At 39.7% G+C, this 24,092-nt stretch overlaps 2 protein-coding genes across 3 annotated transcripts in view; one reads left to right on the top strand and one right to left on the bottom strand.

The window, feature by feature from the left end:
- The window catches only part of smyd3 (SET and MYND domain containing 3), a 730,951-nt gene extending 729,288 nt beyond the window's left edge, over nt 1-1,663 (bottom strand). Inside the window, exon 1 of the mRNA XM_048536552.2 lies at nt 1,332-1,663. The gene's annotated coding sequence lies outside the window, so the exon portion shown is untranslated. The remainder of the gene's footprint in view (nt 1-1,331) is intronic.
- Nucleotides 1,446-23,020, top strand: tfb2m (transcription factor B2, mitochondrial). 2 transcript variants are annotated; one of them, XM_048536550.2, is made up of 9 exons: nt 1,446-1,862; nt 3,820-4,255; nt 4,351-4,442; nt 7,654-7,807; nt 10,064-10,212; nt 10,314-10,403; nt 18,133-18,195; nt 18,853-19,001; nt 22,365-23,020. In XM_048536550.2, exons 2-9 carry the CDS (start codon nt 3,832-3,834, stop codon nt 22,555-22,557), a joined length of 1,314 nt encoding a protein of 437 aa, XP_048392507.2. In that variant the 5' UTR covers nt 1,446-1,862; nt 3,820-3,831; the 3' UTR covers nt 22,558-23,020. The 2 variants fall into 2 exon arrangements, with proteins under 2 accessions (XP_048392507.2, XP_048392508.2); XM_048536551.2 differs by lacking the exon at nt 1,446-1,862 and adding an exon at nt 1,938-2,055.
- Nucleotides 23,021-24,092: the final 1,072 nt, after the last annotated feature.

Below are 24,092 nucleotides of genomic sequence, written 5' to 3'. Positions count from 1 at the left end.
TCTAAACTCTAATGAGTACAATCCACTCATTTCCAAGTATGTCTTGTAAATCTTCTCTGAGCTTACAGCAACATATATGTATCCTCCCTTAAATAAGGTGACCAATTTGCACAGTAATCCAGATGTGGTCTCATTAATGCCCAATATAACTGAAGTGTTAACTGAGGAAGGGTCACCAGACCCAAAATGTTGACTTTGTTTTCTCCTTCACAGATGCTGCCAGACCTGCTGCACTTTTCCAGCAACTTTGTTTTTGTAACTGAAGCATAATTTCCCTTCTTTTGTATTTAATTCGCCTTACAATAAATTTTCACATTGTTAATTTTCCTAATTACATAATGAACCTGCTGACTAACCTTTTGTGATTCATGCCTGAGTACACCGAGATCTTTGTCAACGTCAGACCTCTGCAATCATTCATCATTTATGTAACATGCTTCTTTTTTATGCTTCCAATCAAAATGGACAATCCTCCTTCTGTTTCCTGATCCACCCATTCATTATTCTTCTCAATCATTGCTTCCTTCCCTAACCCTCCTGCTCATGGCTTCTTGGGAGATGTGGTGTAAGTGAGAAAGTGCCAGAGAGGAGCTGCAGGTGAGAGAATTTGGAAGAGAAGCGATGAGCAGTAGGGACGGAAAACTGAGGGTCAGCAAATGACTCAGAAGCAATAAGTAGGAGGGTTAGTGAGTAGGGCTGGTGAAAATGGGATGTGGGAGGCTGTCAGTCTTTGGACCACTGCTTTTCCATACTAATAAACTAGTTTTACGTGTATTGGGTACAATTGCAAAACCTGCAGATGACAGGAAAGTTTGAAGTTTTAACGAACTGTGATTATGAGTGAAAGAAACTCAAGAAGACAAGTTTTTTTTTTAATTCATTCACGGGTCGTGGACTTCACTGGCTCAGTACCCCAATGGTGAGCTGCCTTCCTCAACCGCTGCAGTCCATTTGGTGTCGGCACGCTCATAATGCTGTTAAGGGTGTTCGAGGACTTTTACCCAGGCACAGAATCAAAGTTTTTTTTTTAAACTGCACCCAGGCAAAAAAACTATTTAATCTGTCAGTCTTTGAAGGATAGCCAATACGTTTCCAAATCAGGATGATGAGAGTCTTGAAGAGGAACTTGCAGGGGATGCAATTCTCCTTCTAGATGGTAACGGTTGTGCGTTTAGAAGATGTTGCCGAAAAAGCTATGGTGAATTTCTGCAGTACATTTAGACACTTGGCAAATTAAGCTTACTGCAGCAAAGCGTTCATTTGAATATGAATGGAAGAGAACCCACAAAAAATAAAGGATACAATTCTAAAGGGGGTATAACAGTACAGACCTGCGGGCCAGTGTGGGGAATCGGTCACGAGCATATCGGGAGAAGGAAGGGCAGCACGAGTGCTGCGCATGCGCGCCGTTGCTGAACGGTTGTACCGCATTCGTGAGTGCGCACGCGCCATTTAAATGTTCCCGCATATTCGCCAACAGTAGGCTGGCATCAAAAGAAAAGTCCACGGAAGAAGTCGAAACATCAGGAACGAATGCAAAGTCTCCCATCATCCACTCTACTTTTTTTCCCTCCTCCTGTCTAGCCGAAATTGAAGGCGTGTTTTCAACAAATAACGGTCATTTACAGGGAGCGTCAGTGTCGGAGGCTTGTGCGTTGCCAGGGCCGACGGTCGGGGATGATGTCACCCGACGTGGCCGGGGACGTGCTGACGTCTTCGGTTACGCTGGGCTCAATGTCGCGATGGCGGCGGCATGGTTGGGGACTGCCGAGCGTTAAGCAGCCGCTGCAATAGGAGCAAGAGCGGCGCTTGAACCCATTCCGCTGTCCTGGGCCGTGTATGTCGTTCCCCTCTCCCATCAGGTCAGGCATCCCCCGATGCATTTCTCGTTCTTTCTCTCTTCGCAGTGCAGACGGTGTCTATGCGGAAGGACCGTGAGATGTGAATTTCGTAACAGCTGCAACGCATGATATCTTGGAGTCGTCCCTGATAGACCCAGCTAACTGATGTTACTCAGGGAGATTGCTCCTGATCCTAAATCAAGGATCACTAGGAGTGAGTGGACTCTCTCTACCTGCCACCGACATATTCCTTAATATCGCGAAAATTCCGCATTCTGTACCCTGGAGGTGCTGTAAATTCCAGTTGGTAGCCAACTATTTTGTTAGCTGCAAAAGAGCCAAAATGTTAACTGAGCACCCGCGTGCACATTGCAGACACTTGTGTAAACTAAATTCCGATATTTGTTTTTATTTATCGTAATCGAACAGCCTTAATGGGAGTTGGGTTCTGAGGAAGTGTCAGCGGACCCGAAATGTTAACTCTGATTTCTTTTTCACGGATGCTGCCAGACCTGCTGAATTTTTCCGGCAACTTCTGTTTTTGTCGTTGTTAATGAGATTTGAACTGATTATCAAACACTGTATTACTATTCCAGTATCATCACCGTCAGTACTATACTATACTGTTTTGGTTTGCAGTTCGTTAACCTGGAGTGTCATTGCGATGTCTGTCGTTCAGTTTATACAATATTTTTGTTTGCTTTATCACCTTCTGTGAGCCTGGCATATTATGTATCAATAGCATGCTGTTACCTCATTGGCCTTTGTGACATTTTGATACATTCTTGTCAATTCCTGTGGGTAAAGGCCCAACCTGTTAAATCTTTCCTTTTTCAGGTAAACCTTTCATCCCAGAAATGAGTTAACTGCTTCTGACAATTATTTTCCTTTTTCAAACAAAGCCCAACGCTATTCACAGCACTCCAGATGGCACTAATGGCAAGGTCCTGTGGTCCTATGCACCTGCTGTAAAACCTGAGGAGCAAGACAATTTTGTTAAAGGGGCTGGGATAGCAGGCTTCCCTAATAAAAATAAGTTAATTTCATTTAGTTTTTGGAATTCAGAGTAAGAAAAATTAAGGAATACAGAGCAGTTTCATGTCTGGAGAAATGTCAAATTCAATATATTAACCATGTGCTGTTGTCATGACCAATTTTCCCTTAACCTCAAAGACAGGTGACCAAACAACCTGACATAAACATTCTAATGACAGTCATTCATAATATTTACCACCACTTCATTTTGTACTTGAAAATTATTCAAGTCAAGCTTTGAATATTTGGTTTATTTGTTTTTCTTGTATTAGCTATAATACTTTGATTTTAGAAAGGGAAGCAGCTGACATTGACTGTCCTCTTTTGAAAAGAGAACTTTTTCATAGTTAGCATATGAATGATTTTTCATCTGTAGTTGACTGAAATTGTTACTTCACACACAAGTCAAAGCCTGTAAGTAAAGGCATAAACTGTAAATGAATAACCTCAGATTAAACTTTGGGGCAACATAAGAATGCAAGAAATTTTGACTTGTGAACAACGTTTTCTAAAAGCCATCATGAATCTTGTTCGAAACATCACTATTATGGGGGCTAATAATGCAGAATGATCAAGGCATTGTCTGTGTTCAGATTTGATTTAAATCAATGTTACGGCTACAGTTGACTTTCATAATTCAGTGAGTTAAAATCAGATAGAATTAAACATTGATTTTTCTATTCAGCAGCACCTTTAAATGTGAGTATGTGGTGAAGTTACAGTGCAACCTGAGCTCTCTTCCCCTCTCGGTTCACAGGTGTTTTAAGACTTTGTCCAATCCTGTATAAAAGGTAACAGCTGTATTTAATAAGTGTGATCTAAAATCTTCATCTACAATGATGTGAAATATAATTTTGACTTTAACAATGTGGGATATGGTGCACATGATAGCTATGAATTTGATGTCATCATCTAAAATTTTAATAATTTCTCTTTCTTTTAGGTCACAACCAAAATGGCATTATTAAAGTACAAGACTGTGCTTTTCACTGTAAGGACTGTTACCTGTAGAGCATGTGGTTGTTTCCAACAAGTACAGCATTCACTAAAAACATACTTGCATGACACAAGATTTCCAGACAGTCATGCACCAAAAAATCAGTCTCTACTCAAGCTTGCCAAATATTCGACCTATTGTGGCAGGACAGAGCGATATTTGTCTGCAGTTGCCAGTTCAATATACAGAAAAGAACAACAGAGGCCATTATCAAGGTTTGACTTTCTGGACATGGAAGATATTGAAGAAATAATAACCAAGGCAGAGAAGAGTAGATATTTCAGGAGATTTATTCTTAATCCTGACCTGGCAAATCTCATTGTGGAATGTCTTGATGGTGACCTTTCTGAAAATAATGCTCTAATTTTTGAGTGTAATCCAGGTCGGTGTACTTTTTTATTTCTTTTTGAAATGGTATGTTAGCACTTTGAGATTCTTTCTTTTTCCTTGATGAATTTGGTTTGATTGCATTCTTAGGGCCTGGAGTTTTGACACGTGCACTGCTGAATGGTGGAGCACAGAGAGTTGTGGCTTTGGAGAGTGACCAGCAGTTTCTCCCTGCCTTGCAGGTACATTTGTAATTTTATCTTTGTTTACTTGATCAAAGTTAATTTGAGCCACTGAACACTTCACAATTTTGTGTATAAGATACATGGGAGAACGCATAGAACTTGCCTTTAGATAGTCCAATGATTGGAATTCCAAGTCCTCATTGATTCCTGATGTTGGTTTTTAAGTCGCAAAAGAAATTAAGATCGTGCTTTCTGTAGATGCGAAGGTGAAGTGATCACAATTTGCTCGAACATTTCAGCGCTGTTCCCTCAGTCAGAAAATTTTTGCCTCCCTTCAGATTATTCATTCTGCTCTGCAGCAGTGTTACCAAAAATGATTTTCTAAGTTACCATGAAAGTCGATTCTCTTCTTCCTGCATGTCGCATTTTAGAAAGAAGCATTCTTGTATCAGTGTTTAGACTGATTGTTTCATGTCCAGTTGTGGGTCTTTTCTCATCAGAACTAACTTAACCAATCCCATATAGCTTTCTGTTAACAAAAACAAAGTTGCTGGAAAAGCTCAGCGGGTCTGGCAGCATCTGTGAAGATAAAAACAGAGTTAACGTTTCGGGTCCGGTGACCCTTCCTCAGAACTGAGGAAGGAACTTAACTGAATTCTGAGGAAGGGTCACTGGACCCAAAACATTAACTCTGTTTTTACTTTAACAGATGCTGCCAAACCTGCTGAGCTTTTCCAGCAACTTGGTTTTTGTTCCTGATTTACAGCATCCACAGTTCTTTCATTTATTATGTAGCTTTCTGTTAAACCAGAACTTAAAGTTTGCATGAAAATGGGAATGCTGTGAACATCGTCTCCAAGTAACACTCACTCAAGACTTAGGAATAAACCATTAAGGTTATGGCTTATCTGGTTGTGATCTTAACTCCACTTTCGTGTTTGGCCCCTGTAACCTTTCACAATTATTTCGAATTAATTCAGTGATCCAGCCTACAGTGCTTTCTGGAGAAGAGAATTCCCTATGTTTACGACCTTCAGATAAGCTAATTACTGATTCTGCTTTGAAAAGAGACCTCTATTCAAACCCTTAGTTTGACTCTGTCCCTTTACAAAAACAAGTGTTTTCTTGGCATGCAATTTCTCAAGCCCCTTCAGCATCTTGTCTTTCGATCAGATCACTTCCCATTCTTAGAAATTCCGATGGATACTGGGATAACTTGTTCACCCATCCTTCATACGACAAGCCTTTCCATCCAGTAATAAGATGAGTGAACTTTCTCTAAATGCTTTTTTGAAATAAGGAGACCAAAATTGTCCATACTTTGGACTTTTTACTGATTAATTTGGGATGTGTCCAGCATTTATTGCCCATCCCTGGTTGCCCTTGAAAAGGTGGTGGTGCGCTGCCGCCTTGAACCACTGTAGTCCACCTAATTTGGATTACCTCACAATCCGCTTAGGGAGGGAATTCCAGGATTTTGACCCAATCAGAGTGAAGGAACGACAATATATTTCCAAGTCAGTATGGTGAGTGACTTGGAGGGAACTTGAAGGTGGTGCTGTTCTTGTATACCTGCTGCCCTTGTCCTTCTGGATGGAAGTGGTTGTGGCTTTGGAAGGTGCTGTCTGAGGATCTTTGAATTTTGGCAGTGCATCTTGTAGATAGTGCACAATGGTGGAAGGAGTGGATATAGTACCAATCCAGTGGGCTACTTCATGCTGGATGGTGTCAAGCTTCTTGAGTATTGTTGTGGCAGCACTCATCCAGGCAAGTGGAGAGTATTCCATCACACTCCTGACTTGTGCCTTGTAGATGGCAGACATGCTTTGGTGAGTTACTCACCACAGAATTCCTAGTCTTTGACCTGCTCTTGTAACCACTGATTATGTGGTGAGTCCAGTTGAGTTTCTGCTCAATGATAATCTCAGAATGTTCCTAGTGGGGGGGTTCAGTGATGGTAACATTGTTGAATGTCAAGGAGTGGTGGTTAGATTGTCTCTTACTGGTGATTAGATTAGATTCCCTACAGTGTGGAAACAGGCCCTTCGGCCCAACAAGTCCACACCACTCTTTGCAGCATCCCACCCAGACTCATCCCCCTATAACCCACACACCCCTGAACACTACAGGCAATTTAGCATGGCCAATCCACCTAGCCTGCACATCTTTGGACTGTGGGAGGAAACCCACGCAGACACAGGGAGAATGTGCAAACTCCGAACTCCGGACAGACGGTTACCTGAGGCTGGAATCGAACCCAGGTCCCGAGCGCTGTGAGACTGCAGTGCTAATCACTGAGCCACCGTGCCTGGTATTCCAGCTGTCATTTCACCAAGACCCTATATAGCTGCACTAATACCACCTTCTACATTTCATTTCCCCCTCGATAAATAACATTGCATTTGCCTTCCTATTTGCTACAGCTCTTGCTTTCCAGTTCAGCTTCAGGTGTGGGCTCCACATTCTGTCTCTAGTCTGTCTCCAGTACCTCTGGCATCTTCTGTTTCTACATGGACATTAGGCTCAACTAACTTCTATTTCAGATTTGCTGCTTATTAACTTTTTCCTGCCACGATCTACAGAATGATCAAGTATGCCATTACATTCTGAATGTCCTAGATGAGGTGAGGCTCACTTTTTCTAATTCATTTAAGGAGTGCGTAATCAAAATATCTAATTGACTGTTGAGATTGAAGAACATTGAAGAATGCCATCTCCCATTCTCACCTGACAGGTTTCTTCAGGCTTCACTTACCCATGGTTCTGTCCTCCTGTTTGTGATCTGTTTGGTTACTTCTATGACTCATTTAAGATGAGAGGATATTTTATGGTATCATCTTTGACCAGTTTGTTTCATACATCAATATTTTCTAATCAGACTATTCAGATATGTTATTACTCACCTCTGGAGCAGGAGATACTTGAACCTGAGCCTCCTGTTTCACAGAGCTGTTAGACACCATGGTTGAGAATCTTGAGCCAGAGTTTAAGGGATGTGGACTTTCAGGAGATTCACGGCAATTGGTCAAAGTCAGCTGTGATCGACTTGAATGGTGGAAGAGACTCAAATGGCTTAATTGCCAATTCCTGCATCTCTCTTGCTACTCATTCTGCCCATTGGTCTTCACATAATTGTGCTGTTCTGGTGAATGTAAGACTCCCATTCCATTAGAGGACACTACAGTAAATAGTCACTCATGTTTTAATGTGGCAGTACTTGGAAACTGTCTTTGGAAGCATTCTGTAAACTGTTGAAATAAACATTTAGTCCCTAGAAAAACATTTGCATGGACAGTTGGAGGTTGTGCATTGTGATTTCTTCAAACTTGATCCAATTGGTCGTGGCGCTGTGAGACCTCCTGCAATGTTATCTGAAAAACTCTTCAATGATCTGGGAATTGCTCCAGCAGCCTGGACTGAAGGTGAGCATTTCATTAAGAATCTCTGTCTCTTTTAACAGCAGTTCTCATTTTGAGAATATGAATATGTTGTAACTGTTTACATTTTGACAAACTGTGTTGACCTAAAAGATGACCCATTAGATGAATTGGCCATGCTAAGTTGTCCTGTAGCATCCAGAGTTGTGTAGGCTAGATAGGGTAGCTGTGGTAAATGTGGGGTGGCGGGATGCTCCTCAGACGATCGATGCAGACTTGATGGACTGCATGGCCTCTGAGCACTGTAGGGATTCTGTGATTCTAAACTTGGAACAAAAACCAAATAAGTAGCGGTGCAGTTAAAAGTCAACCAAATGGTGGTAAGAGTCACACTATCCTGTCAGCATTAGTAGTTGTCACAAATATGATTGAAGTCTATACATTTAGTTCCCAGAAGTGGATAGGTGGATGTTGAATCGTGCCAACACCAGTTGGTGGCAGCTTTGTCTGAGACATGAGGTTGACAGTTCAAGACCCACTTAAGCTCAAAAATCTGTATTGACAATCCATGTAGTAATTAAACAATGCTGCACTGTCAGAGATGCTGACTTTCAGATCAAACATTAAAACTGGTTTGATTGCTGAAATGAACCTATTAAACAAAGGCAGTCTTAGAAGGAGAGCTAATCCAGTGGCGTGTCCAGTATTTATCCATTAATGAATGTTGGTCTCAAAATGATCTATTGTCTAGTCATTATCACCGGTGCTTTGGAAGTTTGCTTCAACCAAATTCACTGCTCTGTTCCCAATGTGACAACAATGACTCTACTTTGTAAGAACTTTGACTGTAAAACATTTCGATGTGTTATTACTTCATTGAAAACAATAAAAGATCAGGTCTAGCAGCATCTGTGTAGAAAAGATCAGAGTTTATGTTTTGGGTCCAGTGACTTCTGAGGAAGGTCTGAGCTTTTCTAGCAACTTCTGTTTTTGTTCCTGATTTACAGTGTCCCCAGTTCTTTCAGTTTTTATTTCTTATTTCCTTTCATTGATCTGACTTTTTGTGTACCATGCCCAGAATTGACCATTTTGCGCTGAGTTTACAAATTTGGAGATTTGGATTTAATTCAGAGCTTTGTAAAAGTGTTTTATTAATTTGCACGAGATTTATGCACCTTTTGTATATGTGTCACCTTTTGAATTAGCCAAACACCTTGAGGGTTTGTGTTGATGGCTTCTCCAAGACTTGATCGGTCGGGTTCTTTTATCCACAGTATTTCTGTTGCTGGAACCTGCTCCCTACATTGTTAACACTACTCTTTTTGCTGGTTTGGTACAATACGTTATGTGCCCTTTCTCCTATATATCTGAGCAGTTGGGACCACTTCAGTGAGCATCAGCACCCTGAGGTCAATGAAGGGAAAATCATTTATGGTTTCTGTTTCTGAAGCTGTTCAAGATTGGTAAATGAGGACAGCGTCTGGATTGTCAGGATCCCCTGCTTCAACTGTGAAGGCTCACAAATGAAGACCAAGTATTGACGTGCACTTCAGGATAGCATTTCACTGTTTGGAACCATATCTCAGCAAGGAGTCAAGTCCTGCAGTAGAGAATAAGGTGGAGAAGGAACTAGTCATTTTCTTAGAATAGCATGAGTAGATTTTGATTTTTTTTAAGAGACAGTAGGAACTGCTGATGCTGGAATCTGAGATAACAAAGGTGTGGAGCTGGATGAACACAGCAGGCTAGGCAGCATCAGAGAAGCAGGAAAGCTGATGTTTTGGGTCTGGACCCTTTTTCAGAATTTCTGAAGAAGGTTCTCTACCTGAAATGTCAGCTTTCCTGCTCCTCTGATGCTGCCTGGCCTGCTGTGTTCATCCAGCTCCACACCTTGATTTTTTTTTTCGAAAGATTTGTTCATAGGTGCATCACTAGCTAGGCCAGCCTTTATTTCCCACCACGCATTGTCCTTGAAAAGATGGTAGTGAGGTGCTTTCTTGAACTGCTGCAGTGCCTGGAAAATAAGGAAACTCTCAGGGTCATTCGGAGGAAGGTGCAGGAGTTTGACCTTGTAACTGAAAAGGAACTGCCATATAATTTCAAGTCAGGGTCATGTGTGGCTTGGTGGGGGACTTGAGGGTAATGGTGCTGCAGGACATCTGCCCCTGTCCTTCTCAGTGTTAGAGGTCAGGAGTTTTGGAGTCGCTGTCGAATGAAAAATGTTAATGTAGCCAAATTAAGAATTGCATCGTGTTAATTTTATTTGCCAATATATTTAAAAGTTCAGTTTCTCTTTCCTAGATATACCAATACGAGTAATTGGAATCTTACCACAAAAAAATGAACGAAACGTGCTTTGGAAACACATTTATGCTCTGTTTGAGCGGATTTCAGTATTTCAACTTGGAAGAATAGAAATGAACATATTAATGAGTGAGAAAGAATACACGGTATGTTAAGTCCTTTTTTTTCAGTACACTTGAAATTTATCTGTGCCTCTTGCTTGTGAATTCAGTTGTTGAATTTGAGAATTTTATTATCTTCAATGTAGAAACTGACGGCAGAGGCTGGAAACCTGAAACATTATCAGGCATTAAGTGCTCTGTACCAGATGGCATGTGAAATACAGTTGTTACACAAGGTGAGAATTTGTTTCCCTTTTTAATGCTACAATTGTAAATTGTAGATTATGGTGATATATGTGCATCCTCATTTTGATCATTTTTAAATGTAGTCAATGTTTTATACTATCAGCGATGGCCATGTGTAGCACAAATCATATCACTGTGTCAGATGTTATAATCACAGCCTCAACTACATTCTGGCCTTAGTGAGATTTAAATCCTTTTTTTTGAATAATTCAAGGGATGTGGGCTCTGGTGGCTGGGCCAGTATTTATTGCCATCCCTAATTGCCATGGAGGTGTGCTGAGGTGCTTTCTGAATCACTGGTTCATTTGGTGCAGGTACACTGATGATCTTATCACACAAGAACTAGGAGCAAGAATAAGCACTTCAGCTGCTCCAGCTTGCTACGATTGTGGCTGATTTCACCTTGGCCTTGACTTCACTTCTGTGCATGTTCCCAGTAACCCTTTAACCCATAACTAATTAAAAATGTGTCTGCCTCCTCCTCAAATTTATTCCATGTCCTGTCATCCACTGTCCTCTGGGGTGGTGCATTCCACAAATTCATAATCCTTTTCTTTTTTGAAAATCTGCTACCCCTTAACCTAAAGCTACAACCTCTTGTTCTAGATATAGAAACATTCTTTCTACATCTACTTTGAAAATCCCCTTCAACATTTTAAATTTGATCTCTTCTAATCTCCAGTGAGTATAGATCTAAACTGTTCGATCTTTCTTCATAAGATAAACTTCTCATTTCTGAAATCAATCTAGCATACCTCTTCTGAGCTGCTTTCAATATATATCCATCCCCCTTCAAACAAGGGGACCAAAATTGAATGCAGTACTCCATATGCGATCTCACTAACGCCCCTAAACAGTTCCAGTACTACTTCTTGATTTTTTTTAAAAATTCTATTCTTTTAGCATTAATTGCAAGGGGTTTCTGAAATAAATAAGGAAAGAAGGGCAGGTGGACAGAAGATGGATCTTCTGATAGGTCAGAGAGGTGGGGATGGAGCCAGTAAAGGTGAGTGTAGGTGAGGAGGTAAGGAGGACGCACAGGTCAAAGGGGCAGGATGAAGTTAGTAGGTAGGAGATGAGGTTGGGGCTCAAGGAGGGAATAGGTGGGAGGAAGGACAGGTTAGGGAGGCGGGGAAGAGCTAGGCTGGTTTTGGGATCCGGTGGGGGAGGGGAGATTTTTGAAGTCCAGCATCAAGTCCGTTTTGTCACCACCTTTTTCAGTCATCACAAAGACATCGTGGACTAAAATTATGCTTATGCAGCATTGTATCCTACTTCATGTGGACTTCCAATATTAGTCACTAGTCTGCTATTCAAGGTTCTCAGCTGAAAGCAAGTTGGCATGAATTGCACTGGAATTGTATAAAACAGATCATTCTACATTTGTAGTTATTTAAAATATAAACACAAAATTTGAGTTTTCTTGCTGTTGAAATGATAGACGAGTTCAGGAAGTCCATTCAGCTTTATAAAGCTGAAATATTACTCAGTGTGCAGTCTTTGTCCTCCAGAGGAACTTTTTTTAACGTCCATTTGTCTATTCTGCCTGTCTACCTGGCCATCCTCCTGAAAGTATTTATTAATTCTCCATTTGCACAGGGCTAAGAACTCCCCTCTGGTTGTTGCTCTATTTGAACATTGCTGAGAGGTCAGTGCTGTGCTAAATGAGCTGTAAATTTTTAGGTTAATATATATGCCTTCATTTGGTGTTTGGGCAAATAACTTTGCTGTGGCAGTTGATGCTACAGGGAAACAACTGATAGAGGAGGCTCATTCAAATCCTTGGTTTACACTGATGTCATTGTTACAATGTGCAGGTAAACTTAATGTTGTAAACCTGCCATGTGCCAACAGTGTGAACATTGACAGAATTGAGGGAGTAATTTGTAATTTGAGGAATGGAGATAAAGTGACCCTTTTATAAGGATAAGAAATATTGGAACTTGAGGCTATAGAATGTTACAGTTTATCTGCAGATAAACAAATGTGTTTGTGCAGTTTCTAACACTAGATGGCGAACCTGTTCAGCTCAGCAGATATCCTTTGGTAGTTGTACAATTCAAGGACATGTTGAAAATATCCGTATTAGTTTATTGATCTGGTACAGATAGCTATCACTTGCTAACTTATTTAGTCATTAAACTTAATGTTGACTTCTGAGTCAGACGCATATGGCTAGAAAAATTTCCTTTCAATTTAAGCACATATTCCTGGCTAATATTCTAATATCGGGCTGAAGGAATGTTGCACAGGCATTTAGACAGGGCATTCAATTTGCGTCCTACGTTTTTTTTTCCTTTTCCAGTGTGCTTCAAAAATCCCAAGCCATTATTGAAAATATAATGTAGAATAGCAAAGATAATTAGTACAGTACTGCATATTAAAAAGCGATGGGTCCTGACAACGTTCTGGCAATAGTATCAAGTATCTGTACTTCGGACCTCGCTGTACCCTTAGCCAAGCTGTTCCATTATGACATGACAACAGTTGTTATAAATGCATCGCTAATAAAACACTAGGAATTATCTAGAAATGTGGAAATTGATCAGGTGTGTCCTGCGCACAGAAAGTAGAACAAATCCAGTGGCCAGTTATCATCCCCTCAGTTAATGCTCCGTTGTTTGTATAGTGATTGACTGGGTCATTGCTGGTGCTGTCAAGCAGTACTTAGTCGGCAATCACCTCAGCAACAATAAGTTTTGTCTCAGTCAATCCTATTCAGCTCCTGACCCATTACAGCAAACATACAAAAAAAAAGCTGCTAACTCAAGGAAAGTGAGGTCGACTGCTCTTTATCAAGGCAGCACTTGATAGTGTTCTGGCACTGAACAGCCCTTTCGAAACTAAAATCAGTGATGATCAGGATGGTGATGGTGTGGAAGAGGAAGGTGATTGGTTGGAGTGATACCCAGCATAATAGATATTGGTTATTGGACCTCAATCCCAGGATATCAGTGTGAGTGTTACTCAAGAGTGTCCCTGATCCAATCATCAGTTTCATTTTTGCTAGAGAGAAATTATTTGGAATTATTTGATCTTCTTTCTATGATAAGAACTGAAATGGCGATGTCTGCTACATTGTTTCACTGTTTATGATTCCTCAGTTATTGAAGCCGTGAATGTCTATAGTCAGTAATGTCTGATTTGGGTGGTTAAGTGGCAAGTAACATTCATGCCATGCTGTGAAAGTAGAGAAGGCTCATGGCACAGAAAGAAGCCATTAAGTCAATCATGTTAGCACTGGCTGAATAAATTAGCTGTTCCTTATCCCATTTGACAGTATGGTGTCAATGACTTTGCAGATTACAGCACTTCAGGTGTAGATCTTGACTCTTTTCCAAATGAGTTGAGCATTTCTGCCTTAACCAGCAAACTGGACATGAATTCCAGACCACTCAGACTTACCTGTTCTCTGGAAACAGCCCTAGCTTGTCAAGTCTTTCCTTTGTAGCTTCAATTTTTAAGCCCTGACAGCATTTATGTAAATTTCCAAATAATTTCTTTCAAGCAATAATGTAATTTCTGTAAAGTAGTGCCCAAAATGATGTTTAAAATGCCACTTTTGGCCTGACCAGTGTATTTCTATCATTCTCATAATGCCCACCCAGTGTTGGATGAGAAATTGAATACAATTAAAGGGAGCAGGGATGTCTTGCTGCAACTGTACACAGCGTTAGTACAACCACATCTAGAATACTGTGTATCATTTTGGCCTCCCTTATCTGAGGAAGGACATTGTGACTGTTGAGAGAGTGCAAAAAAGGTTTAACGGATTGATTCCTGATGTGTAGGGAGAGACTGGATCAATTAGAACTATATTCTCAAGAATTTCGAAAAATGAAAGGGGATCTCATACAAACCTGTAAAATTCCAAGGCTAAATGCAAGAAGGATATTCCCAAAGACTAGCCAGACCAGAACTAAAGTTCATGGTCTAAAGATAAGCAGCAGGCTTTGTAGGATGGAGGTGAGAAAGAATTTCTTCATTCTGAGGGTGTTCTGAAGATGTTCAGGCCAAAAAATGGACAACTTTGAAGAAGGTTGTAGAGAAAGTTCTTTTACATTCAGTAATCAAAAGATAGAGGGAGAAAGCAAGAACTGGGTACTGAGTTCAGTGCTTGGCCATGGTAGAGCATGCTCAAAAGCCAAATGGCCTACTCCTATATACCACCTTTATCACCTTATTACCTGTCCTGCCAATTTCAGGAACCTGTGGACATGAGCTCTCTCACTTCCTCGACTTCTCTCATTACTGTCCATTTATTGTGTATTCCCTTGCTACGTTTGCCCTCTCCAAACACGTAACTTCGCATTTCTCCGGATTTCATTCTATCTGCAACTTTTCAAGTTTCTCTTCCAAGCCAATGACATTGGCTGTTGTCTGCAGGACATCCTCTTCACTATCAGCTACTCAGTCAGTTCTTGTGTTGTCTGCAAATTCCCCAATAATGTTTCCTACATTTAAGTCTAAAATATTCCTATATATCACAAACAGCAAGCAATCCAAAACTGAGCTCCAGGAAGACCACTGGACAAGATTTTCAATCTGCAAAGTGTCTGTCAACCAGTACCCTTTGTTTCCTGTCACTGAGGCAATTTTTGATCCATCTCAGCACATTCTTTTAAATGCCATGGGCTTTAATTAATCTGACCAGTCTGCTATATTTGGCCTTGTCAGATGCTTTACCAAAATCCAGGTTGACAACATCCACTGTACTGCTGTCATCAATCCTCCCAATTACTTCCTCAAAGCAGTCACTTAAATAATTAAGACAAGACTGTACTTTGGCAAAATGATGCTCTCTCTGATAAGTTGGTGCCATTTCATTTAATATGAATCCTTTCTGTCCGTACTGATTCTAGTAATTTGCTCATCATTGAGATCAGACTGATAGCCCATAATTATCTTGCCTATCCTTTGCACCCTTTTTGAATATTGGTACAATGCTTACAGACTCTGATCTTCTGTGGTAACTTGACAATATCTAGTGAAGATTGGAAAATAATCATCTTAGCATCCACTAATTCCTCCATGATTTCTATTAAGTGCTTAGGAGACTATTCCCACAGCCCTGGTGATTTATCCAATACAAAATGGTCAGATACTCCCTACTCATGCTTATTTTAACTAATGTTAAACACTCCACTTTAACTAAAAGGTCTGCATCATCCTTCCTTCATGATGGTCAAGACAAAAAAACTGATTAAGAAACCTGCCCACATCCTCTGCAGCCGTGCATAAGTTACGATGTACATTTCAAATAGATCCTACCCTTTCCTGACTCATTCTGTTGCCCTTAGGGTACTGATTTTGTTTTTTTAAATTTTGGATTTTTCTTAATTTTGCTGGCCAGTATTTTGTCGCGTCTTGTTTTCGTAATCTCTGCACTTCTCTACTTTCTATACTCCTCTAAGCATCCTCAAGTGAATCTTGTATAAGATTGGCATAAGCTCTATTATACTGCTCTATCTTACCCTGTAGATTGCTCACAAGCAGAGAGTTCTAGATTTGGCAGATGCATACTTTTTTTCTTTGTAAGCACTCCTTTCATTTGCATATCTCTCATTTATATGTCAAATGCAGCAAGACCTCAACAACATCCAGGTTTGAAGTGACAAGTGGAAATAAATGTTAACACTGCAAAAATGAACAATTGCCATCTCCAGCAACAGAGAATCTAACCATTGCCCTTGATATTCAAATGTATGAACAACGCTGAATCCCTCACTTTTAACATCTTGGTGTTACCACTGACCAGAAATTGAGCTGGATTAGCCTAATAAATATTGTGGCTGCAGGAGCAGGTTAGAGGCTAGGAATACTGCAGTGAGTAACTCACCACCTGACTCCATAAAACCTGTTCACACCTGCAAAGCACAAGTCAAGAGTATGATGGAATTCTCCCCACTTAGCTTGATCAGTGAAGCTCTAACAACACTTGAAGGTTGATACCATTTGACTACAAAGCAACCCGCATGATTGGTAATATATTCACAAACGTTGGATCCCTCCTGCAATGCACAGTAGCGGCCAAGTGTACCAATGTGAAGATGCACTGCAGAAATTTACCCAGGCTGCTTAGACATCATGTTTTGAATCCATGACCACTACCATTTAGAAGGCAAGTGAAGCAGATACATAGGAATGTTACGATCTGCAGATTCCCCTCCAAATCATTGACCATCCTGGATCAGAAATATATTGCCAATCTTTTAGTATTGCAGAGTCAAAATCCTGAAACTCACTTCCCTGTGGCATTCTAGGTCCACTTACAGCAAATGGTTCAGGAAGTTTCTCACTGCCTTTTCAGGGATATCTGAGTGGCAACAAATAGTAGGCCATACAACCATGAATGATATTTTTTTGATACCAGAGTCACTCACTAAATTTCTGTCTGCTTTGCACTGGTTTCTAACCCTTATGCAAATACAACTTTAACGCTTCCCAATAGCACCAGCAAATCTCTGCACAAGGATATTTCCCAGTGTCTGGCAAAGAGATTCAAACTAGATCCTGTTGACAAAAAGAACATTTATTGTGGCTGAATCCCCATCTGTCAGTAACCTAGTCACTTCCCATTCAACAGAGATTGTGGTCGCCCCACTTCACAAATAGTGTTGCTCCAAGAGCAAATGAGGGGCTGAGAATTCTCCACGGAATCCCTGCAGTGTGAAAACAGTCATTTGGCCCAATAAGTCCATACTGACCTGACCCTCCAAAGAGCATCCCACCAAACCCATCCCATATAATCCTACATTTCTCATGACTAAGACAGCTAACCTACACATCTCTGAATAATGTGGGCAGCTTAACATGGCCAGCCCATGTAATCTGCACACCTTTGGATTGTGGAAGGAAACCGGAACACCCAGAAGAAACCCACATAGACGTGGGGAGAACGTGCAAACTCTACACAGAAGGTTGCCAAAGGGTGGAATTGAACCCAGGTCCCTTGTGCTGTGAGGCAGCAGTGTCAACCCCTGAACTGCTGTGCCACTCTTCTATAGCAGTAACTTACCATCCTTCCCAAAGTCTGTCTGTCAGGAGTGATTAGGAATATTCTCCACTTGTCTGAAAGATTGCTGCTCCAACACCACTCAAGAAGCTTACCATTATCCAGGGTAAAGTCTGCTGCTTGATTAGTGCAGTTTTTATCACCATGAAACATTGATTTCTCCGCCAGTGAAGCACAGTAGCAGCATTGTGAATCATCTGAGATGTATTACAGCAACTTGGAGACCCCATGACTTCTATCATCCAAAAGGATAAGTACAAAGGATGCATGAGGGAAAAAAAACACCTCTTGCAAGTAGCCTCCAAGCCACTGACCATCCTAACTTGGCTCTTGACTACATTGTTGCTTGGTTAAAATTCTGAAACTCCATTCCTCATTGCACCATGGGTGCGCTTATAGGTTCAAACATTTAATCAGAATCATTTTAAATGTTATGGGGGAAGGGAGAAAAGTGGACTTAATGCCACAATCAGATAAGCCTTGATGGAAAAGGTTCCATTGACAAGAGCCAACTCTTCTTCCTAAATAGCTGAAGCTACCATAAACACAATACAATTGACTTACTGTGTAGTTAAAGGGTTATTTTGTGCCACAATTCATGAGACTTCAGGTTAAATATTTAATGTGTATAGTAGCAATACCATAACTGTATTAAATATTTCCTAATTGTAAACAGCATTTCTAAATGAATTAATTTTTTTCAGGAACCGTGGTCATCCTTTGCTACAAATTCTAAAAATGGAGGATGTGCAATACCACGAAGTTCAGTAAGTACTTAGTTTGTCTTGAGTGTGAAGTACCAATTCTTTGAAGAATTTCTTTTTTTTTAACAGTTCAATATACCTATGTAGTAATAAATGCTCTTTCAATTGAGGAAAACATTCTGGGGCACTATTCCATTCTTTGTTATAGAGACAAATTGATGATCGCATAGCAGTAACTGTGTTTGGCTTGTTACATACAGTGGGGTGAAAACATTTATATAAATGTGAACCATTTTCATTTAATAAATGCTGCTTTTCCTGTCATCTCTGCATCAAGAAAAAAGTCTGTTCTAGTAAATTGTTTAATATTTGGATGGGTGAATTTGTTATCTGAGATTTAGGCTATTGAATTGTGACCTGCCTGGTATTAGCAATATTTGGATTATCAAGCTATTTCCCATCTTTTGCAAGAATCATCCTGTTTCCTGATATGTGTTCACCACTTATAAAAATACAAAATATATAATTACCAATGTTACTTAATATTACATTATGTGAAATGTTTTTCACTTTCCATGTTATAAATCGGGAAACCAATTACAATAGGTATTTCAAGTAAGTATACGATTCTGCATGTATTGCTATTAATCACATTGTATTGCCTTATTGAAAAAAGTAGCGGTACATTAGAAATTAATTTCTGTTTTGAAATTTTTGTAGCTGACAAATGATCATTTGTGTCTTGTGCGACTAACTCCACGCAAAGACTTGTTCAATCAAACCGTGACAGCTGCCAATTCATCTACACTGGTTCTGATGCTGAAGCAGTGCCTTACAAAGCGTAAAGCTAAATTAATTGACCGACTGGAGTAAGTACAAAAGACTTTACCAAGTAAAGCGCTCTCTTGAAGTAATTTCCCCTTCCTCCCTCTTGCTGTCTGCAATGTTGGTGGAGAGTCGCCAAATGCGATTGAATCACTTTTGGTATTGCACATCCATCGGTTTTAGAATTTGTAGCAAAGGATGACCACGGTTCCTTTTAAAAAATATAGGATGTCATTGAGGGAGAGAAGTACTACCTGAAGTTTAAAGTTGGCAGAGGTCACCAGGGTAGCAAACCTATAACACCAGGAGACAAAAGTACATAAGTAGGCCATTTGGCCCATCAAGTCTGCTTAGCTATTCAAGGATGTCATGGATAATCTGCTATTTCCTAACTCCACTTTCCTGCCCTTTCTTCCATATCCCTTGATTCTATTGCTGATTAAAGATCTGTTCATCTCAGCCTTGAATATTCTTGACAACCCAGCTTCAACAGCCCTCTGCGATCAAAAATTCTGCAGATTCACTACCTTCTGAGAGAAAAAACTTCTTCCACAATTCTACTCTAACTGAATAGTCTCTCTGAGCTTGTCCCCCTTGGTCTTAGACCTCCCCACAAGGCATAATGACCCCGCTGTGTCTAGCCTGTCAAGTTCCTTAATAATTTTTTGTTTCACTGAGGCTGCCTCTCCTTCTTTTAAACTACATCTGGTACAGACTCAAAATCTCTCCTCAGAAGAAAATCTCATCATACCTGGGATTAACTGCATGAATTTTTTTTTAACCAATGCAATATATATCTCTTAAATAAGAAATCCAAACCTCCTTACACTATTCAGTGTGTAGTCTGTCTAGTACCTTGCACTGTTTTCACAAACTTCCCCATCTTTATACTCTATTCCCTTTGAAATAAATGCCAGCAATCCAGTTGCCTTCTCTATTACCTGCTGAACTTGATTGCTAACATTTTGTGATTTATACATGAGAACCCCCAAATGCCTCTGAGATGTTTTTTTTTTCTCCATTTAAGTAATAATCACTTCAGCTATACTTTCTGCATAATCTCAATGTTTTCCACTTGTCTTTCATTTGCAAGGTTTTGTGGCCACTTACATAACCTGTCTAAATCCTTAGGCAGAGTTCTTGTGACATCTACACTACGTGCCTTTCTACCTTTTTTGCATCATCCATAAATTTGGTTATAGTGCATTCACTTGCCTCATCCAAGTTAATATATATTTTACATTATTGATACACAGCACTGCTCACTACTAGTTGCAGGTTGCCATCCTGAAAATATGTCCCTTATTCCAACTCATGACAGAAGACAACCAATCCTGTATTATTGCTTATATACTACTTCCAACACCATCAAGTATTTTATCTTATTAATGAGGAGTGGTGGCATAGTGTTAATGCCACTAGACTATTATTTTGGAGCTCCAGGCTAATATTTTGGGAGCAAGGTTTCACATCCTCCCGTGGCAGAAAATGAAATTTTAATTTATAATAATTTATAAAATTCTGAAAATGGTGATTCCTAAGGATAACCATGCAAGCATGTCATTTAAAAACCCATCTGGTTCATGATTGACCATGTTCGCGAAACATCCTTTAGGCAAAGAAATCTGCTATCCTTAACTAACCTGGCCTATACGTGGTTCCAAATCCCATAGCGGTATGTTTGATTCTGAATTGCTTTCTGTTTTGAAATTCAGATGGAGATTAAAATAAATGTAGTTTTTAATCATGATCTGCATTGCTTAAAATGGATTATATTCTGAAGTGTTGTGAATTATTTTGTATAATTGGGCAAAATGTAACAGGTAGGAACTAATTTTTATTTCCCTGTGGAAAGAGAATACAGGCTAGTAACTGGGTGAAAGATTTATTGAGGGTGTGCTTAACTCTCTGCCTCTAGCAACCATCTGGTTTTCAGTACTTAGTTTATAGCTGGGAGTTAATGCTGCCCACATTTGTGTAGCTAAATTGTTTTGCCTTGACCAGTTCAGATTAATTAACAGTTGCACCACTGACCTCTCATCAGAGTCAACAGTAGACTCCTCTTGTTATGAAAGAAGTCAGACAATCAAGGAAGTAACTAGTTTTTGTAAATGTTGGAACCTATTTGCAATACTTAATTGAGTATACACATAAGGGATAGATGAAGTTAATTGACTAAAAAGTTTGAGACAATTGTGAAATAATCATTCAGTGACTGCTTTGTTTTATAAATTGAGTCTGAAATAGATATAAATCAGTAAAATTAATTCACAATCAGACTGTACAAATTTGGGGATCTTGTGGCTTAGAGATAGTGTCACTACCTCTCAGCCAGAGGGCCCCAGATTCTAGTCCTATTTGCTTAACTTGATTTAAAAATGTGTAGATTCCTTAGATAGCTAATAAGATAACAGCAATAGTTTTTGTTGTGTATTGAATAGATTCATTGCTAACAGTGAGCAATGTTGCCAGAATTTGTGCAATCACTTCCTTTCCAAATGAAATTTAATTCTGAAGAATGAGAGATGATGCATTTTGGGAGAACCAACAAGGCAAAAGAGTACGCGTTGAATGGTAGTTTGGATCAGAGGAACCTTGATGTGCATTTCCATAGATCCTTGAAGGCAATAGGGTAGGCGAATAAGATGGTTAAGGCATATCGGATACTTGCCTTTACTAGTCAAGACATTAATTCCAAGAGCATGGAGGCTCCTGTTGAGTACTGTGTGCAGTTCCGGTCGTAACACTATAAAAAGGATGAAATTGCACTGAAGGTGCAGAGCACATTCACCAGGATGTTGTCTAGGCTGGAACAATTCACCTATGAAGAAAGACTTAGGTTATCTTTCTTGGATCAAAGGCGGCGCAGAGAGGTCTGATTGAGTTGTGCAGCGTGCGAAGAAGAATGGAAAGGGCAGACAGGGAAAAAGGTTTTTCCCTTAGTCAAGCAGTCAGTAACTACGGTCACAGTTTTAAGGTAAGGAGCAAGACGTTTGGAGGAGATTTGAGGAACTATCTTTTCACCCAGAGGGTGATGGGTATCTGGAACCTGCTGTGTAAAAGGGTGTTAGAGGCAGGAACTGTCAAGTCATTTCAGAAGTGTTGAGACGAGCCCTTGAAATGTCATACTGTACGAGGCTATGGGCCAAGTGCTGAAAAATGGGTTCAAAGTAGATAGGTGTATGATGACTGGTGCAGACACAATGGAATGAAGGGTATTTTTTGTGCTGCTAGTAACTCTAAATTGAGCCGCCTTCATCTGCTTTGCGCCCTCTGCATTTACACTGCCCAATATACTAAATGTGTATAGCTCCTTCTGATCATGATGAATATTAATTAGTCTTTCAAAAAATATATCATTGTGTTAAAATTAGTAATTCTCACAATACTTTCAAATCATCACTTAGGTCTTGGTGCCCTGGAAGTGGGGTGAAGTTACTTACGCAGGTAGGTTTATCAGAGGATATTTTAACAGGTGAAGTGTATCCGGAAGAATACAAGGAACTGTTTGAAGCAATGGAGCACTCCCAGGATTTCAATCAAAGCTGGCTTCATGATGAGATTTTAGAGAATATAAATTCTACAGTCTCACACATCTGAATGCATAGCTTGGGGGGATGGGGGGAGAAAAGTTGTCCTGCTCCTCAGTCTCTGAGTGCTGTGTGAATGCTACCCAGATGCAACTGAATCCAAATCACGAGATACCTTCAAGTGTTTTTCTGTATTCCTAAAAGTCTGGTTCATTATGAAATGACATTCCATGTACACTGTCAGTGAAGACTTCAGTCTTGATGTTGTTGACCCTATTCATCAATATAACCTGCTTATAAATGACAAGGAATGTTAATCTTGACATTGGTCATTCGAATTCTTGCACAGAGATTCATTTCATAATTATGAAGCAAAGTTCAAACATGAAGAGAATATATTGTACAGTAATATAGATTGCAGCAATCTGTGTTGCATCAATGTGTCCAAATACTGTGTTTTATTCTATTTTATTTTATTGAAATGTACTAATATGTAATGTAATCCTCATTAAATGCTCTTATTCAGCATTGAATCTTTTTCAAATATTTGTTTGATTTTGTTTGGGACAATATCCTTGATGTAGTACATGTTCACTTTATCGTTCTGGAAGGTCAACAAGAAAATCATGACTGAACTACATCCATTTTTTAATTTCAATTAGGGCCATTTTGTAGGGCAGTTATTCACTAACCACATTGCACCACTATTATTCAGTAAACAGTTTCAGCTCATTTGCCAAATAATGGCTAAATTCAAGTAGATCTGTCACTGAAAATCTGAAGATTTCCATAGCATTCTCATTCACTTTTCAGTACATTCCTGATATACTAATTTTGATCAACTGTTTGATCAAATGATTTGAAGTTGAGTCTCTCTTCAGATGTAGTCACCGTGTTTTCAGCAAGGTAGGCTCTAAGCTGCTGTCTATGTTGAAATTCAAGGGTATGGAAATAATTGTCATCATGGTCCCAGGAACATGTAAATGTAAAGCAATAAACTATGACTGTGGTTTATCTCACATCTCTATTGTTTTACTACGTTGTAATTCCACCCAACCACATTGAGTGGCAGTATCAGGTTCCACTCCACGTTGAATGATAAATGATTGTAGGCAAATAGGCAGTGACTTCAGGTCCTCAGATTTTGTTTGTCAATTGCACTGTCTTGTTTGCTTTATTTTCAACAGAAAACCTCAAGTTCTATCATTTTCAATAAGTTCTGTCTTTCAAACACACACTAATACCTGGGTGCTCATAAGATCTGGAGCTGTGCTCTCATGGAGTTTGATGTCAATGTGTTTCCTTTATTGAGTTGCTTTGGATTTACTGAGTGGAAGTAGAAGTAAGAGACTGAGCAAGGTTGTAAGTAGCAGGTGCTCTGGTGGAAAGTGCAACTGTATGTGAGCAGTATAGCAAACAAAAAGGATAGTTACAGCAACAGAGCATTTTGAGATGGAACTATTTTGCTTTCTATACAGTACTGTTCACAAATTATCATGAAATATTATATGTAATTATCACCTGAAAATTTTATTGGTAGCTTTCAAGTGAGAAATATATTGCAGCATGATTTTGGATACGCTGACAATAATAGAAAACAAACCC

The sequence above is a fragment of the Stegostoma tigrinum genome, chromosome 9 (genome assembly GCF_030684315.1).
Source record: "Stegostoma tigrinum isolate sSteTig4 chromosome 9, sSteTig4.hap1, whole genome shotgun sequence".
Taxonomy (NCBI): Eukaryota; Metazoa; Chordata; class Chondrichthyes; order Orectolobiformes; family Stegostomatidae; genus Stegostoma; species Stegostoma tigrinum.
This window is presented reverse-complemented; position numbering and strand designations above follow the sequence as displayed.

Coding starts and splice junctions, on each gene's coding strand:
- tfb2m (XM_048536550.2), top strand. CDS start 3,832: ATGGCATTATTAAAGTACAAGACTGTGCTTTTCACTGTAAGGACTGTT. Junction 10,404..18,132: donor AAATACAGTTGTTACACAAG/GTGAGAATTTGT, acceptor AATTTTTTTCAG/GAACCGTGGTCATCCTTTGC. Junction 18,196..18,852: donor GTGCAATACCACGAAGTTCA/GTAAGTACTTAG, acceptor AAATTTTTGTAG/CTGACAAATGATCATTTGTG.